Source organism: Hyperolius riggenbachi, chromosome 1 (genome assembly GCF_040937935.1).
Source record: "Hyperolius riggenbachi isolate aHypRig1 chromosome 1, aHypRig1.pri, whole genome shotgun sequence".
Taxonomy (NCBI): Eukaryota; Metazoa; Chordata; class Amphibia; order Anura; family Hyperoliidae; genus Hyperolius; species Hyperolius riggenbachi.
The window spans coordinates 326,739,945-326,757,447 of record NC_090646.1 but is presented as its reverse complement, the minus strand read 5'-3'; the positions used below and the strand labels follow the sequence as shown (position 1 = coordinate 326,757,447).

At 46.0% G+C, this 17,503-nt stretch overlaps 1 protein-coding gene across 12 annotated transcripts in view; it reads left to right on the top strand.

Moving 5' to 3' along the window:
• Positions 1 to 17,503, top strand: part of UNC13A (unc-13 homolog A) — a 384,964-nt gene that overhangs the window by 9,156 nt on the left and 358,305 nt on the right. For all 12 annotated transcript variants that reach the window (XM_068233882.1, XM_068233881.1, XM_068233874.1 and 9 more), the window contains exon 2: positions 3,707 to 3,736. In XM_068233882.1, the coding sequence (XP_068089983.1) occupies positions 3,707 to 3,736 (30 nt within the window). The remainder of the gene's footprint in view (positions 1 to 3,706; positions 3,737 to 17,503) is intronic.

The following is a 17,503-nucleotide window of genomic DNA, read 5'->3' as shown; positions in this document are numbered from 1 at the left end:
GGATCCACATGCTGCCTCTATTGTCTTCCTCCTAGGCGTTCTAATCATTAGTAACAGTGCCTCACTGATGACATAGGTGTCATGTCATGGTAGGGGGGCGCTGTTACCAATGTGACAGACGCCTAGGAGGAAGACGATAGAGACAGCATGTGGATCCCAGAGAGGTGAGTTACAGCTCCCTGCATGTGTCCTCGCTGAAAAGTAATTGGATAGCTAGTTTAAATCATGTTCAGCGCTTTATTGAGGTAGCAAAGGCTGTTTTTTTTTTCTAGTAGTGCTGGCATTCTAGCTGGGTTGCAGTGTTTTCATTATTCTGTCTGTGACTTCACCTTGTGCTGTATTTTCCTTATCTGCCTGTCTTATGGCTCTTTTATACAGGAGGCTGAAAGCAGTGAATTCATAGCCTGTCAGCTGCTCCTGTGCTCTGGCCAGGTGCTTGCTGGCTCTCTGTTCAAGTAGTGTAGAGGTGACCACATTCAGTCATATCTGAGCATGGCCATGGCTGCACCATGATGCTTTTTTGCTGCCTAGTAACCTTATCGCTTGTCAAAGGCTGATACGCATGGGGTTACAGAGTAACCAAGCAGCTTAGGGTGACCCAAACTACTAGAAATGGGGTTACAAATGCTTTCTTTTGGCTGCATTAAATTGGAGCTAAAAGGCGCTTTCAGTTTATGAGAACCCCGAAATCTAAATCTCAGTCTATTAGAATATTGTGAACATGTTCAATATTTTAGGCTCAAAGTGTCTGACTCTAATCAGCTAATTAATCCAAGATACCTGCTAAGGGTTCCTATTTCATATATAAATTTCACCTTTTAAGTTGAATTTCTGGAATAAATGGACACACAATATTCAAATTTTTCAAGTTTCACCTGTACAAGCTATACACTGCCTACATTATATCAAAGTGTCATATCTTCAGTGTTGTCTAGTTTCACCTGTATAATGGTGTACATCTTCTGTCCAAATATATCAAAATAACTCAACATACAGCCATTGATGTCTAAACCTCTGGCAACAAAAGTGAGTACACCTGTAAATGAAGAATCTAAAAATTGTGCAGAAAGTGTCAATATTTTGTGTGCCCACTGTTATTTCCCAGCACTGCTGTAAAGGATACCAGAGCTGAAGTAAATAGGAGAAAGAAACAGGGGGGCAGACATATATGAGCAGCCGTCCTGGTGCCCACCGCTCCCCCAGTTCTTCTTTCTGCCCCACCTATCCTCCTAATTGCCCTCCGGCGACCTGAAAGGAGGCGTCACTGAGTATTCGCTGGCCCTGCTGCCCGTGTCCTACAGCGCTCAACTGCGGTCGGGAGCCCTTTGCAAATGACGAAATTGTGAAGTCATGCGCTTGCACTGAGCGCTACCAGCCGCGGTTGTGTGCTGTAGGACAATTGCAGCCAGGCCAGTGCAAGCACAGTGAAGTCCAACTCCAGCGACCCGGTAAGGGGTGCAGGAGGGCAATTAGCAGGATCAGAGGGGCAGAAAGGGGGGATGCGGTGAGCATAAGGATGGCTTCCCATACATGCCTGCTCCCCTCATTTCTCCTATTTACTTTGGCTCTGGTATCCTTTAATTCCATTGGGTATGGAGTTCACTAGAACTTTACAGGTTGACTCTGGAATCCTCTTCCATGATGAAGCTGGTGGAGACCTCATCCTCCTGCAGCTTTCATTTGAGGATGCCCCACAGATGCCCAATAGGGATTAGGGCTAGAGATATGCTTGGCCAGTCCAGCAATTTTACCCTCAGTTTCGTTAGCAATACAGTGGCCGTCTTGGAGGTGTGTTTAAGGTCGTTATGATGTTGGAATATGTCCCTGTGGCCCAGATTTTAAAAAGGAGGGGATCATGCTCTGCTTCAATATGTCACAATACATTTCGGCATTCATGGTGGATACTTCAATGAACTGTAGCTTCCCAGTGCCATGCAGCCTCAAACCATGATATTCCTACAACCATGTTTGACTGTAGGAAAGACACACTTGTCTTTGTACTCCTCACCTTGTTGCCGCCACACATGCTTGACAACATCTCAACTAAATAAGTTTATCTTGGTTACATGAGACCACAGGACATGGTTCCAGTAATCCATTTCCTTAGTCTGCTTGTCTGCAAACTGTTAGCAGGCTTTCTTGTGCATCATCTTTGGAAAAGGCTTGCTTCTGGAACCACAGCTATGCAAACCAGTTTGATACAGTGTGCAGCATATGGTCTTAGCACTGACAGGCTGACCCCCACCCCTTTCAACCTTGGTTGCAATGCTTCTGGTAATCATGTATCTATTTTCAAATGACAACCTCCAGATATAACACCTAATCCTGCTGCCGCACTCCTCTCCCCCTCGCCCCAGCCGCTGTATTTGTGTTCCTCTTTTCCGCGATCCTCTTGTAGCTGCCGATCATTGCGGCCACTGCCATTGCTGTACACTTCCGGGTCCTCCATTCCTTGTAGCCTCTTCCACACCTCGGTGCCCTGGCACATGCACCGATCCTCATGCGAGACCCCAGCACGCAAGAGCCAAACTTGGTACCAGCTGATTTTTTTGATTTTTTTTAAAGAGTACCCTCTGGACACCCGAGTGGAGTCAGGTTTGTGAATCTCCACCTGCTTTAACCACTTCAGCCTACAGTGTCGAAAATCGTATGCATCCGAGCAATGTTCACCTCCAATTCATTCGCCAATAACTTTATCGCTACTTATCACAATTAATTGATCTATATCTTGTTTTTTTCCACCACTAATTAGGCTTTCTTTGGGTAGTACATTTTTCTAAGAATTGTTTCTAAATCCATTTTAACAGGAAGATTAAGAAAGAAATGGAAAAAAATCATTATTTCTCAGTTTTTGGCCATTATAGTTTAAAATCAATACATCCTACCATAATTAAAACTCATGTATTTTATTTGCCCATTTGTCCTGGTTATTACACCATTTAAATTATGGCGCCAATATTTTATTTCGAAATAAAGGTGCATTTTTTCAATTTGCGTCCATCACTATTTAATTTACAAGCTTAAAATCTTAAAAAATATAATAAGATACTCTCTTGACATGTATATTTAAAAAGTTCAGACCCTTAGGTAACTATTTATGTTTTTTTTTGAATTGTGATTTTTTTATTTATTTATTTTATTAAAAAATGTATTTGGGTAATTTTTGGTGTGGGAGGGAAACAGATAATTTTAAATGTAAAATAATGAAATACTTAAAAAAAAAAATTGTATGTGGGTGTAGTTTACTATTTAGCCGCAAGATGGCCACAGTCAAAAAAGTCCTGGAAGCATACGCTCACGCTTCCAGGAACTACAAAGAGGACGGGAAACTTTTTTTTTGCAGAAATACCGCGGTCTCTGATAAGACACCGTCGGCTTTTTGCAGGGGACTTAGATCAGTGAATGGGAATTATATTCCCATTCACTGATCGGGGGGTGGTAACGGCAGGCAGCGGGAGCGCGTGCGATCGCGCGCCTCAGGCAGCGGCAGCAGCACTGAAGTGGTTAAAGAGACACTGAAGCGAAAAAAAAATTATGATATAATAAATTGGTTGTGTAGTACAGATAATTACTAGAACATTAGTAGCAAATAAAATATTCTCATATTTTTATTTGCTGACCTTAATTTTTACATAACATATTCTTAATTTAAATCAACATATGTTCTTGTCTACATTAGTTCATTTTACTTTCGTTTTCTTTACAGTGAAAAAGGCTAAGTTTGATGGCCCTCAAGGTAAGAAGTACATATATCCTTTAACATGTTTTCTGTGTTGAATGCATGCTTCAGTTGTGTGAATACATTAGCTATGCTTTACTGTACAGGTAGTCCCCAGTTAAAGGGAACCTACACTGAGAAGGATATGGATTTTTCCTTTTAAAATAATACCAGTTGCCTGACTCTCCTGCTTCTCCTGTGTCTCTAATACTTTTAGCCACAGCCCCTCAACAAGCATGCAGATCAGGTGCTCTGACTAAAGTCAGACTGGATTAGCTGCATGCTTGTTTCAGGTGTTTGATTCAGCCACTGCTGGAGCCAAAGAGATCAGCAGGACTGCTGGGCAACTGGTATTGTTTAGGTTCCCTTTAACAAACAAGTTGGGGACTGTAGGTTCGTTCTTAACCTGAATCTGTTCTTAAAGAGGAACTTACCGTATATACTCGCAAGCAAGCCGACCCGCATGTAAGCCGACCCCCCAACTTTTATCTGGAAAACCAGGAAAAAATGATTGGCCCCCATATAAGCCGGGGGTAGGAAATGCTGGCCGCGTGATTCCCCCCCCCCCCCCCCCAGTGTGTCCCAGTATAGCTAGTATAGTGCCCAGTATAGCTAGTAAAGTGCCCAGTATGGGTAGGTAGTCCCCCAGTATAGCTAGTATAGTGCCCAGTTTAGCTAGTATAGTGTCCCAGTATAGCTAGTATATTGCCCAGTATGGCTAGTATAGTGCCCAGTATGGCTAGCATAGTGCCCCAGTATGGCTAGCATAGTGCCCCAGTATGGCTAGCATAGTGCCCCAGTATGGCTAGCATAGTGCCCCAGTATGGCTAGCATAGTGCCCCAGTATGGCTAGCATAGTGCCCCAGTATAGCTAGCATAGTGCCCCAGTATAGCTAGCATAGTGCCCCAGTATAGCTAGCATAGTGCCCCAGTATAGCTAGCATTGTGCCCAGTATAGTCCCAGTATGGGTAGGTGGGTGGGTAGGTTATTGGTGCCCCTCCCCGCTCCCCCGCGGCCGCCGCTGCTATTACCTTAGGCGGCGCCGCTTCCTCTATCCCCGTCATGCTCCGGTAACTGACTCACAGCAGCGCGCCCCTCGGCGGCTGCTGCTGAGATGACGGAGGAAACCATAGAGAGCGGCTTCCTGTAGCGGCGATGCCGTTACTATGGGAACCGCTCTCTATGGCTTCCTCCGTCATCACAGCAGCCGCCGAGGGGCGCGCTGTTGTGAGTCAGTTACCGGAGCATGACGGGGATAAAGGAAGCGGCGACGCCTAAGGTAATGGCGGCGGCGACGGCCGCGGGGGGAGCGGGGAGGGGTACTACCACGCCCACCCACCTACCCATGCTGGCCTGGCACATCACTCGCAAGCAAGCCGACCCCCCAACTTTTGGGCCACTTTTGGGGGGTGAAAAATTCGGCTTGCTTGCGAGTATATACGGTATTTGAAAATAATGTAATAAAAAAGTGCTTCATTTTTACAATAATTATGTATAAATGATTTAGTCAGTGTTTGCCCATTGCAAAATCTTTTAAATCCCTGATTTACATTCTGACATTTATTACATAGTGACATTTTTAATGTTGGCAGGTGATGTAGCTGCTGCATGCTTTTTTGGCAGTTGGAAACAGCTGTAAACAGCTATTTTCCACTAGGTTCACAGACAGGAAACTGCCAAGAGTACGTACTTTTCTTGTTTCTTGTGGGAGGGGTTTCACCACAATATCAGCCATACAGCGCCCCCTGATGGTCTGTTCGTGAAAAGGAATAGATTTGTCATGTAAAAGGGGGTAACAGCTACTGATTGGGATAAAGTTAAATTTTGGTTGGAATTTTTCTTTAAGTCAGAACATTGTGCCATCTCTGTCCCCTGTACCTCCTCTGTGCCCCCCTGTGCCTCCAGTGTCCCCCTCTGTGTCACCTCTGCCCTTTGTACCTGTTTATACAAGTTTAAAAGCCATTATTTCTTACATTTTTTTTAAAATCGATTTTCTCAAAAACTACAAGTCCAATTTGAAAACATTTTTTTACTTGTTCCCATGGAAACAGAGAATCCATGCCGTTTCTTATTGGCTGGTCGTTCGTTCGATTTTCAGTTCGTGAACCGGGTTTGCGAACTTCCGCAAAAGTTCGGTTCGCGCAAACTTTCGCGAACCGCAATAGACTTCAATGGGGAGGTGAACTTTGAAAACTAGAAACACTTATGCTGGCCACAAAAGTGATGGAAAAGTTGTTTCAAGGAGTCTAACATCAGCGTTTTTGCATGGAGGAGTGGGATAGACTGCAAAAGTCCCGGGGGAAAATCTGGATTTGATGCAAAGCAGCATTTTAAGGGCAGAAATCACATTGAATGCTAAATTGCAGGCTTAAAGTGCTTTAAAACATCTTGCATTAGAGTACTGCTTCACACTGACTCTCCAAACTCACTGTGTAATGCACTGTAAACAGCTAAATAGCGGTTTTCAAGCCCATATGATCGCCAGGCTAAGGTAGCTCAACGACAGAACAACAATGACTGTCCAGCTGATCAAATTTGGTCTGTCCACAATGAAGCAACAACCTTATTATCTTGGGTGTGCCCCCCCCCCCCTCCCCGAGACACTCATATAGCCGGTGGTCATTCGGGAATCCACCTGGAGTCCTGGACCCTGTTGGTGGTGGCGGAGAAGGCAGTCAAGCAGCCTGCGGGCAGAGGTGCTGTGTGGGGAGCGACTTAGTCTTGGGGCAGGCAGTCACATGGCGTGCTGCCAGAGATGTTGTGTGTGGGGACTGACTTAGTCTTGGGGCGGGCAGTAGCCCTCCGGGATCCATGCCTCATTCATTTTGATAAAGGTGAGGTACGGAACACTTTTGTGACTTAGGCGACTTCTCTTCTCAGTGAAAATGCCTCCAGCTGCGCTGAAGGTCCTTTCTGACAGAACGCTTGAGGCAGGGCAAGACAGAAGTTTGATGGCAAATTGGGACAGCTCTGGCCACAGGTCAAGCCTGCGCACCCAGTAGTCCAAGAGTTAATCGCTGCTCACAGTGTCCACATCCACACCTAAGGCCAGGTAGTCGGCTACCTGCCAGTCCAGGCGTTGGTGGAGGGTGGATCTGGAAGGGCTAAGGCGAGGTGTTTGACTAAAGAATGTCCGCATGTCCTACATCACCATGAGATCGCTGGAGCGTCCTGTCCTTGCCTGCATGGACATGGGAGAAGGATTACTGGCAGTGGCAGTGGTACCTTTATTGCATTGTGCTGTGACATCACCCTTAACCACTTGAGGACCCAGCCTTTAAGGACCAGCGCTGTTTTTTATGATCTGTGCTGGGTGGGCTCTGCAGCCCACAGCACAGATCAGGTGGCATGCTGAGCGATCAGATGTCCCCCCTTTTTTCCCCCCTATGGGGATAATGTGCAGGGGGGGTCTGATCGCTCCGGTCGGCAGGCATGTTGCGGGGGGGGGCACCTCAAAGCCCCCCTCCGCGGCGAAATTCCCCCCCTCCCTCTCCTACCTGTCCCCCCTGGTGATCGGGGCTGCACAGGACTAGAGATGTCGCGAACCTCCGATTTTCGGTTCGCGAACCGGGTTCGCGAACTTCCGCAGAAGGTTCGGTTCGCGGAAAAATTCGCGAACCGCAATAGACTTCAATGGGGAGGCGAACTTTGAAAAATAGAAAAAATTATGCTGGCCACAAAAGTGATGGAAAAGATGTTTCAAGGGGTCTAACACCTGGAGGGGGGCATGGCGGAGTGGGATACATGCCAAAAGTCCCGGTGAAAAATCTGGATGTGACTCAAAGCAGCGTTTTAAGGGCAGAAATCACATTGAATGCTAAATTGCAGGCCTAACGTGCTTTCAAACATCTTGCATGTGTATACATCAAACAGGGAGTGTAATTAGAGTACTGCTTCACACTGACACACCAAACTCACTGTGTAACGCACCGCAAACAGCTGTTTGTGTAGTGACGGCCATGCTGGACTACTGCGCAACATGGCGTGATTGCTCTTCCTCACTCAGTGATGTCAGGTAATGTGTGACTTCCTTCTCAACTTTCCATGGCATTGTTAAAAAGCTTACGTTTTGTTTTTAATTTACATTTTCTACTTGCTGTGTACTTGTTCAGTACCGCTACAATGAGAATCCTGTGGAGGCGGGCAAGTCTGCCATTGTGACCCCGGGTAATGGCCGGGGAATGAGAGGTTTGAATCCGGTGTGGAGCCTGAGCAACGGCTACCACTACACATCCAAGAAGGGCAGCGGGCAGGCATGCACGCCCGCCCGCCCCGAGGTAGTGACCAAAAATAACAATACAGGAGGAGGACTTTCGAGGCCCTGCTGTGTATTTGAAATGAATGTACTTTAAATCCTTTACATAGTTACATAGTGTTACATAGTTATTTTGGCTGAAAAAAGACATACGTCCATCGAGTTCAACCAGTACAAAGTACAACTCCAGCCCGTCCCCCACATACCCCTGTTGATCCAGAGGAAGGCGAAAAAAACCCCACCAGGCATGGTCCAATTAGCCCCAAATGGGAAAAATTCCTTCCTGACTCCAGATGGCAATCAGATAAAATCCCTGGATCAACATCATTAGGCATAACCTAGTAATTGTAGCCATGGATGTCTTTCAACGCAAGGAAAGCATCTAAGCCCCCTTTAAATGCAGGTATAGAGTTTGCCATAACGACTTCCTGTGGCAATGCATTCCACATCTTAACCACTCTTACTGTAAAGAACCCTTTCCTAAATAAATGGCTAAAACGTTTTTCCTCCATGCGCAGCTCATGTCCTCTAGTCCTTTGAGAAGGCCTAGGGACAAAAAGCTCATCCGCCAAGCTATTATATTGCCCTCTAATGTATTTATACATGTTAATTAGATCTCCTCTAAGGCGTCTTTTCTCTAGACTAAATAAACCCAGTTTATCTAACCTTTCTTGGTAAGCGAGACCTTCCATCCCACGTATCAATTTTGTAGCTCGTCTCTGCACCTGCTCTAAAACTGCAATATCTTTTTTGTAATGTGGTGCCCAGAACTGAATTCCATATTCCAGGTGTGGCCTTACTAGAGAGTTAAACAGGGGCAATATTATGCTAGCATCTCGAGTTTTTATTTCCCTTTTAATGCATCCCAAAATTTTGTTAGCTTTAGCTGCAGCGGCTTGGCATTGAGTACGATTATTTAACTTGTTGTCGATGAGTACTCCTAAGTCCTTCTCCAAGTTTGATGTTCCCAACTGTATCCCATTTATTTTGTATGGTGCTAGACCATTGGTACGACCAAAATGCATGACTTTACATTTGTCAACATTGAATTTCATCTGCCATGTATGTGCCCATATAGCCATCCTATCCAGATCCTGTTGCAATATGACACTATCTTCCTGAGAGTTGATGATTCTGCACAATTTTGTATCATCTGCAAAAATAGCAACATTGCTCACTACTGCATCTACTAGGTCATTAATAAATAAATTGAAGAGCACTGGACCCAGTACAGACCCCTGTGGGACCCCACTGCTAACAGTCTCCCATTTTGAGTACGATCCATTGACCACAACTCTTTGTTTTCTGTCCATTAGCCAGTTCCCTATCCATGCACACAAACTCTTCCCCAGTCCTTGCATCCTCAACTTTTGCACCAGACTTCTGTGGGGAACAGTGTCGAAGGCCTTTGCAAAGTCCAAGTATATCACATCTACAGCATTCCCAATATCCATATTAGCATTCACTACCTCATAAAAGCTGAGCATGTTAGTCAAACAGGACCTGTCTTTAGTAAACCCATGTTGATGCTGAGAAATAAGATTATTTTCTACTATGAAGTCATGTATAGTATCTCTTAGTAACCCCTCAAATAGTTTGCATACAACTGATGTTAAGCTTACAGGTCTATAATTTCCTGGATTAGATTTTTTGCCCTTCTTAAATAATGGGAAAACGTGGGCTGTACGCCAATCCACTGGGACTCTGCTAGTTGCAAGAGAGTCACAAAAGATAAGATAAAGGGGCTTAGCTATAACTGAACTTAATTCTCTTAGGACCCGAGGATGCATGCCATCCGGGCCAGGTGCCTTGTCTATTTTTAATTTATTTAGTCTTGCCTTTACTTCTTCCTGCGTTAAGTATTTAATATTACAGTTAGAAGATTGAGACTCTTCTGCCTCTGTAATTTGCAACAGTGCTGTTTCCTTTGTGAAGACAGAAGCAAAGAAAGCATTTAATAACTCTGCCTTACCTTGGTCGTCCACCATTGAGTTCCCACCCTCATCCTTTAGGATTCCTATACAGTCAACCTTTCTTTTTTTAGAGTTGATGTACTTGTAAAACTTTTTTGGGTTAGATTTGATATCCCTAGCGATTTGATTTTCAGCTTCGATCTTTGCCAGCCTAATTTCTTTTTTACAATTTTTATTGCACTCCTTATAATTGCTTAGTGCAGCCTCAGTCCCCTCCTGTTTTAGGACCTTATAGGCATTCTTTTTCCTCTTCATTTTATCCCTAACCTTTCTATTCATCCATAGAGGCCTTTTTTTATTCCTAGACATTTTGTTTCCATATGGGATATACATGCTACAATATTGATTGAGAATACGTTTAAAAGCTTGCCATTTCCCTTCAGTGTCGTCCCCTTGTAGTACATTATCCCAGTTCACCAAACTTAGTGCCTGCCTAATTTGATTGAACTTTGCTTTTCTAAAATTCATAGTTTTAGTGGTCCCGCTGCCCCGTGGCCTATCAGTCACCAGATCAAACGTTATCATGTTGTGATCACTATTTCCCAAATGTTCTTGAACCTGCACATTTGATACATTATCTGGTCTATTAGAAATGATCAGATCCAGTAACGCATTCCCCCTAGTTGGTTCCGTTACCATTTGAGTCAAGTAATTGTCCTGTAGTGCTGCAAGAAATCTGCTGCTTTTACCAGAATGGGTAGCCTCAATACCCCAGTCAATGTCTGGAAAGTTGAAGTCGCCCATAATTATGACCACGTTTTTACTTGCAGCTTTTTCAATCTGCTGTAGTAATCGCAGTTCTGCAGCTTCATTAATAAGAGGTGGTCTGTAGCATACCCCAATAAGCAATTGGCAACTTTTATTTCCACCATGAATATTTACCCAAACGGACTCCACATCTTCGCAATCTTCCTCCATCTCATCGTTGAGGACAGCTGTAAAAGAATTCTTAACAAAGAGACAAACCCCTCCACCTTTTTTCCCTGTTCTATCCCTCCTAAACACTATGGCTTCAATTCATCAAAGGGTGTTCGATAACAAAACCCCAGTCCTTAAAATACCGCATTCGGTATTTTACACTTCACTGTGCTAATTCATCAATATTTTCCCATGTGTGGTAGAGGTTCGTTAAGTTACCGAACTACTAGGCTTCAATTCATCAAAGGCTGTTCGATAACTGCAGAGTGGTGCAGAGCAGCTTGGAATGTCCGTGTGTTGTTACAAGCTGATAACAATAGAAGGCATCCAGACATCCCTTTGTGATGTAAAGGTGTTATAGTTACTGTTATTTATACTGCCTCTGCTGCTCTGAATCTGTCCATCAGTCTTTCTTAACATTTTATTTATTTGCCACAACGTAGATGAACTTCCTGGAGACATTACAAATGCCATGCTTGGTGATTTCACCACCAGCATCTTTGCATTATCAAACAGGGCCTGAAAGGGTTACACCACCGAAGGGAATCTGGGGATATATTTTGACCCGTTCTCTCTGCTCACTGCTTGGGGGGTCTGAAAGCTTGTGTGGAGAAGCCTGTGTGACCTATCAGCGGCACTTGCAGGAGAACAGGGGCTGTTTCTATTGGCTGCCTGCTCCTGCTAATCATGAAAACATTCACACAGAAGGCTTTCGAAGCCTGTAACGACAGGGGAGAGCTTGAGATAAACACTGAATGTGTTAGCGAATGTGGGAACCTTGATGAATTAACATTTGTTGAGCACATGTCGGTAATTTATCTCATTGCTGTGTCATTTCAGCTTCTCATTCGGTAACAGCTTTGATGAATTAACATTTTCTAAAGTGCTTCGTTAAGTCAGCTGTTTTCAGCATTACCGAATGCGGTAATGCTTGATGAATTGAAGCCATTGTATCCTTTTAAATTAGCTATCCAGTCATGGCTTTCATCCATCCATGTCTCGGTTATTCCCACAATGTCATAGCCTTTGTCATTCAGAATGAACTCTAGTTCGTCTATTTTATTTGCAAGGCTCCGAGCATTGGTTACCATCCACTTTATATTTTTACCAACACATTTGCTAATTTTGTTTACACGAAATGGGCTACTTGAAGTTTTACCAACCTCCTTAATCTTTACACTGTCTCCACCCCCCTCTCCACCCCCCATAATGTTAGGCTCCCACTGTCTTTTTACCTTATCTTGTCTACATATTGAGACTTTATCCTCCCGCCTCCCCCCAGATCCTAGTTTAAAATCTCCTCCAACCATTTAGCCATCTTCTCCCCCAATGCAGCTGCACCCTCCCCATTAAGGTGCAGCTTTAACGAGAACCAGTTATGGCGGGCAAAGATGACACCACATTCCTTTCACGAGAATCATATGGAGGCGGGCAAGTCTGTCATTTGTGACCCCGGGTAATGGCCGGGGAATGAGGGATGGAATCCGGTGTGGAGCCTGAGAAACGGCTACCACCACACATCCAAGGAGGGCAGCAGGTAGGCATGCACGCCCGCCCCGAGGAAGTGACCAAAAATAACAATACAGGAGGCGGACTTTCGAGGCCCTGCTGTGTATTTGAAATGAATGTACTTTAAATCCTTTAACGAGAACCAGTTATGGCGGGCAAAGATGACACCACATTCCTTTCACGAGAATGATATGGAGGCGGGCAAGTCTGTCATTTGTGACCCCGGGTAATGGCCGGGAAATGAGGGATGGAATCCGGTGTGGAGCCTGAGAAACGGCTACCACTACACATCCAAGGAGGGCAGCAGGTAGGCATGCACGCCCGCCCCGAGGTAGTGATCAAAAATAACAATACAGGAGGCGGACTTTCGAGGCCCTGCTGTGTATTTGAAATGAATTAACTTTAAATCCTTTAACGGGAATCCGTTATGGAGGGCAAGTCTGCCATTGTCACCGCGGGGAATGAAGGTTGGATTGCGGCCCGAAGTGGGAGCCTGCTGAGACCCATGCTGTAGCTGCCCTGACCGTGCTTTGCAGACCAGGCATCTGTGGTCAGATGGACCCTTGAGCCAGCGGAAGACAAGCATTTGCCAAGAATGTTTTACGGAGGGCAAGTTTTTTTGCCCTTTTTTTTTAATTTTTTGAAAATGATAGATGGTTGTATTTTTAAATTGTTTGAAAGTTTAGATGGTTGTATAATTGTTTGAAAGTTTAGATGGTTGTATTTTTAAATTGTTTAAAAAGTGTATCCATTCTTCCTCCCCCCCAGCCACGAACAATACCATGGGAACGTGGAGCAGCAGAAGCCCCCTGTGACGGCTGCCACGGTTGTTCTCCGCTGCTTGTCTTTTGAGGGGTGCTTCTTTTCCTCAGGTGTTCTTGCCATAGCTGTTTGTGCCTTCTCTCCAGGTGCCTTCGTAAAGCACTTGTCCCTACGTGACAGTTGGCCTTTCCATGGCTCAATTTTTGCTGGCAGAGACAACAGATGGCTTTGCTCCGATCTGAGACACACACGTGAAAAAATTTCCAAACCGCTGAGCAGTGGCGTAGCTAAGGAGCTGTGGGCCCCGATGCAAGTTTTACAATGGGGCCCCCCCTAGCACTCTATACATAACAATTGATACAGTGCACCAAAACCTGCCAATGGCAACTACAGTGTCAGAGGTGCAAGAAGGGGATGGGGAACAGTGTGTTAATGATTACCACTAATAAAAGTATCTATAGAAGTGATTATTATGAGCACAGGACTAATAGAGAGCTAATACTGTAATTGAGGGAGGGCCCTTCGGGGCCCCTCTGGCCCAAGGGCCCCGATGCGGCCGCTACCTCTGCACCCCCTATTGCTACGCCCCTGCCGCTGAGCCCCCCTGGGCTGATAGCGCTACGGTGGCATCAGCAGCTGACGTTGAAGGGCATGTTGGCTGTCTGGCCATAGCTGGCGATACATGGCGCCGGACACTAGGCCTGAACGATAAATCGTTTGGGGATCGAAATCGCGATCACGGAAACGGCGATTCCGTGATCGTCATAGTGGCGATTTCATCCCCCTCTGCAGGCAGTCACCTCTCGCGCTATGCACAGCTCGCAGCTCCGAGCAGCGGCGGCTCAGCGGTCATTTGCGGTGATGGAGGCGGCTCACACTCTCCCCAACTTGTACACTGACTGCAGTGGCGCAGCCTATCAAATGAGCGGCCAGCAGACTCCACCCACATGCTCTCACTCTTGCGGCGGCTCACTCCTCCCAGCGCTTCCATGGCATTGGCTAGCGGATGGCAGACTCCGCCCACGGGCTCTCAATCACCTCCTGAGTCCCCATCGCTAGCTGGGTGGGCAAAGTCTCCCCTGTCCATCAATAGTAGTATCACGGACTGCAGACTCCACCTGTTAGCCTGTCACTCAACTGTTTCTGCACAGCCTCCACCTCCTTTGCACACAATGCACAGCGTGTCAGCGTGATAATGCTGATGGCTGTGCTGTGACCGACTATTCTGCAAAGCTGCTGTCTGCAGTGGGGCACTGTGAATTTTTGCAAAGGCATAATTGTGTTTGCAGGACAGGCTAAGCTTGAAAACTGGCCAAAGCAAAGCACGATTGACAGGCCTGCAGAGACTCTCAGAAAGCGAAGGAAGGACTCTGCTCACACAAAAATGTGTGCCATGGCTTTTGCTCATAATTGCATTTTAGATTAATAGATACATTCACATAATGCAGTAACATTTACAAACATGACAGAAAATGACATCATACTATCAGTTTAATAGTATAATGTCATTTTCTGTCAGTGCATGTTTGCACATGTTACTGTGCACATTGTAAAATTAAGGGATAATTTGCATATTTAGTAGGTGTGCATTGTGGGTAACCACAAATGTTCATTTATAACTGAATTATTGCAAATTTCCTTCTGTTTTAAGAAGGCAATTACACCAAGTTTTGCTTTTTTAGTAGGAGGGCTTTTTGGTTCCTTTCATCCCCCTATACATTCCTAGTAGTTTGGGTCACCCTAAGCTGCTTGGTTACTCTGTTGTACTCGACCAAGCCCTACTTCATACAGCCTTATCAATCCCTGCCATGTACTGATGAGGACCATAAGTCCGAAACAGGCTGTCTACATGTGGGTTTAGTATGGCTGTGTAAAACTTAAAGCTATAGGCTTGCTATAAACCAGCGGTTCTGGATGCTTGCTTGGCTTAACAAGGGCGGAAAGGGATAATTTGCATATTTCATAGGTGTGCATTGTGGGTAACCACGAATGTTCATTTATAACTGAATTATTGCAAATTTCCTTCTGTTTTAAGAAGGCAATTACACCAAGCTTTGCTTTTTTAGTAGGAGGGCTTTTTGGTTCCTTTCATCCCCCTATACATTCCTAGTAGTTTGGGTCACCCTAAGCTGCTTGGTTACTCTATTGTAAAATTAGTGATGAAGCTTAATTTGAAGAAAATCGTGGATTGAATCGAAATCGCAATTTCTGACAGAAATCGTGTGATTCAATCTTTTCCTAAAATCGTTCAGGCCTACCGGACACTGCCCCCAGCTGATTCTGAGGACGAGCTCCCTCTTGTATTGCGTTCCGGAGTTGGAGCCTGATCAACGTCTACCACCACACATCCAGGCAAGGAGGGAAGCAGGCAGGCATGCACGCCCGCCCCGAGGTAGTGACCAAAAATAACAATACAGGACTCAGGAGGACCTTTTGCGGCCCTAATTGAAATGAACTAACTTTAAATCCTTTAACGGGAATCCGTTATGGAGGGCAAGTCTGCCATTGTCACTGCGGGGAATGAAGGTTGGATTCCGGCCAGAAGTGGGAGCCTGCTGAGACCCATGCTGTAGCTGCCCTGACCGTGCTTTGCCGACCAGGCATCTGTGGTCAGATGGACCCTTGAGCCAGCGGAAGACAAACCAAGTCGAAAGCATTTGCCAGGAATGTTTTACGGAGGGCAAGTTTTTTTGCCCTTTTTTTAAATTTTTTGAAAATGATAGATGGTTGTATTTTTAAATTGTTTGAAAGTTTAGATGGTTGTATTTTTAAATTGTTTGAAAGTTTAGATGGTTGTATTTTTAAATTGTTTGAAAGTGTATCCATTCAAGTGCAAGTTATGCACTGACTGCCAGGTATAATGTGCAGTCACAGATGCAGTGAAAGGTATGCAGTGACTGCAAACAGCCGTTTGTGTAGTGACGGCCGTGCTGGACTGGTGCGCACCGTGACGAGAGTGCAGGTGATGGTGGCTTTTCAGCCCATATGCTTGCCCGGCTGATGTAGCTGAATGACAGAACAGTGACTTTCCAGCTGATCAAATTTGGTCTGACCACAATGAAGCAACGACCTTAATATCTTTTGTGTGCCACCCCCACCCGAGACACTCAAATAGCCGGCGGTCATTGCTTCATTGTGATGCGCAAGCCCCTTCACCGCGGCAAGGTAATGATCACGAAGGGGGATGGGCACATGTACACGCACCAGAAAAATTAGTGTAGCGGCCGCTGCTAGCAGCGGCCTTAAAAATTCAGGAATCCGCCTAGAGTCCTGGACCCTGTTGGTAGTGGCGGAGAAGGCAGTCAAGCGGCCTGCAGGCAGAGATGCTGTGTGTGGGGAGTGGACTGACTTAGTCTTCGGTTGTGCAGTAGCCCTCCGTGATCCATTCCTCATTCATTTTGATAAAGGTCAGGTACTGAACACTGTCGTGACTTAGGCGACTTCTCTTCTCAGTAACTATGCCTCCAGCTGCACTGAAGGTCCTTTCTGACAGGACGCTTGCGGCAGGGCAAGAGAGGAGTTGTATGGCAAATTGGGACAGCTCTGGCCACAGGTCAAGCCTGCGCAACCAGTAGTCCAAGGGTTCATCGTCGCTTTTCGCAGAGTCTACATCCACACTCAAGGCCAGGTAGTCGGCTACCTGCCGGTCCAGGCGTTGGTGGAGGGTGGATCCGGAAGGACTATGGCGAGGAGTTGGACTAAAGAACGTCCGCATGTCCGACATCACCCTGAGATCGCTGGAGCGTCCTGTTCTTGCCTGCATGGACTTGGGAGGAGGAGGGTTACTGCCAGTGGTACCTTGATTGCGTTGTGCAGCCACATCACCCTTAAACGCATTGTAAAGCATCATCGACAGCTTGTTCTGCAAGTGCTGCATCCTTTCCGCCTTTTGTTGAGTTGGTAAGAGGTCCGCCACTTTGTGCCTGTACCGAGGGTCTAGTAGCGTGGCCACCCAGTACAGGTCATTCGTCTTGAGTTTTTTGATACGGGGGGTCCCTCAACAGGCTGGACAACATGAAAGAGGACATCTGCACAAAGCTGGATGCAGAGGTACTCTCCATCTCCTCATGCTCTTCCTCAGTGACGGGACGCAACTCCTCTTCCTCCCCCCAGCCACGAACAATACCACGGGAACGTGGAGCAGCAGAAGCCCCCTGTGATGGCTGCCGCGGTTGTTCTCCTTCCGCCGCCTCTTCCTCCTCCACAGAAACACCTTCCTCATCATCACCATCATTAGAGTCTGACTCCTCTCCTTCCCCACACGACTCCTCTTCTTCCTCCTCCTCCCCCCTCTGTGCTGCCGCCGGTGTTGTGGAAACATCGGGTTCGTGTGTAAATGGCTCCAATGAATCCTGCTGCCCTAACTC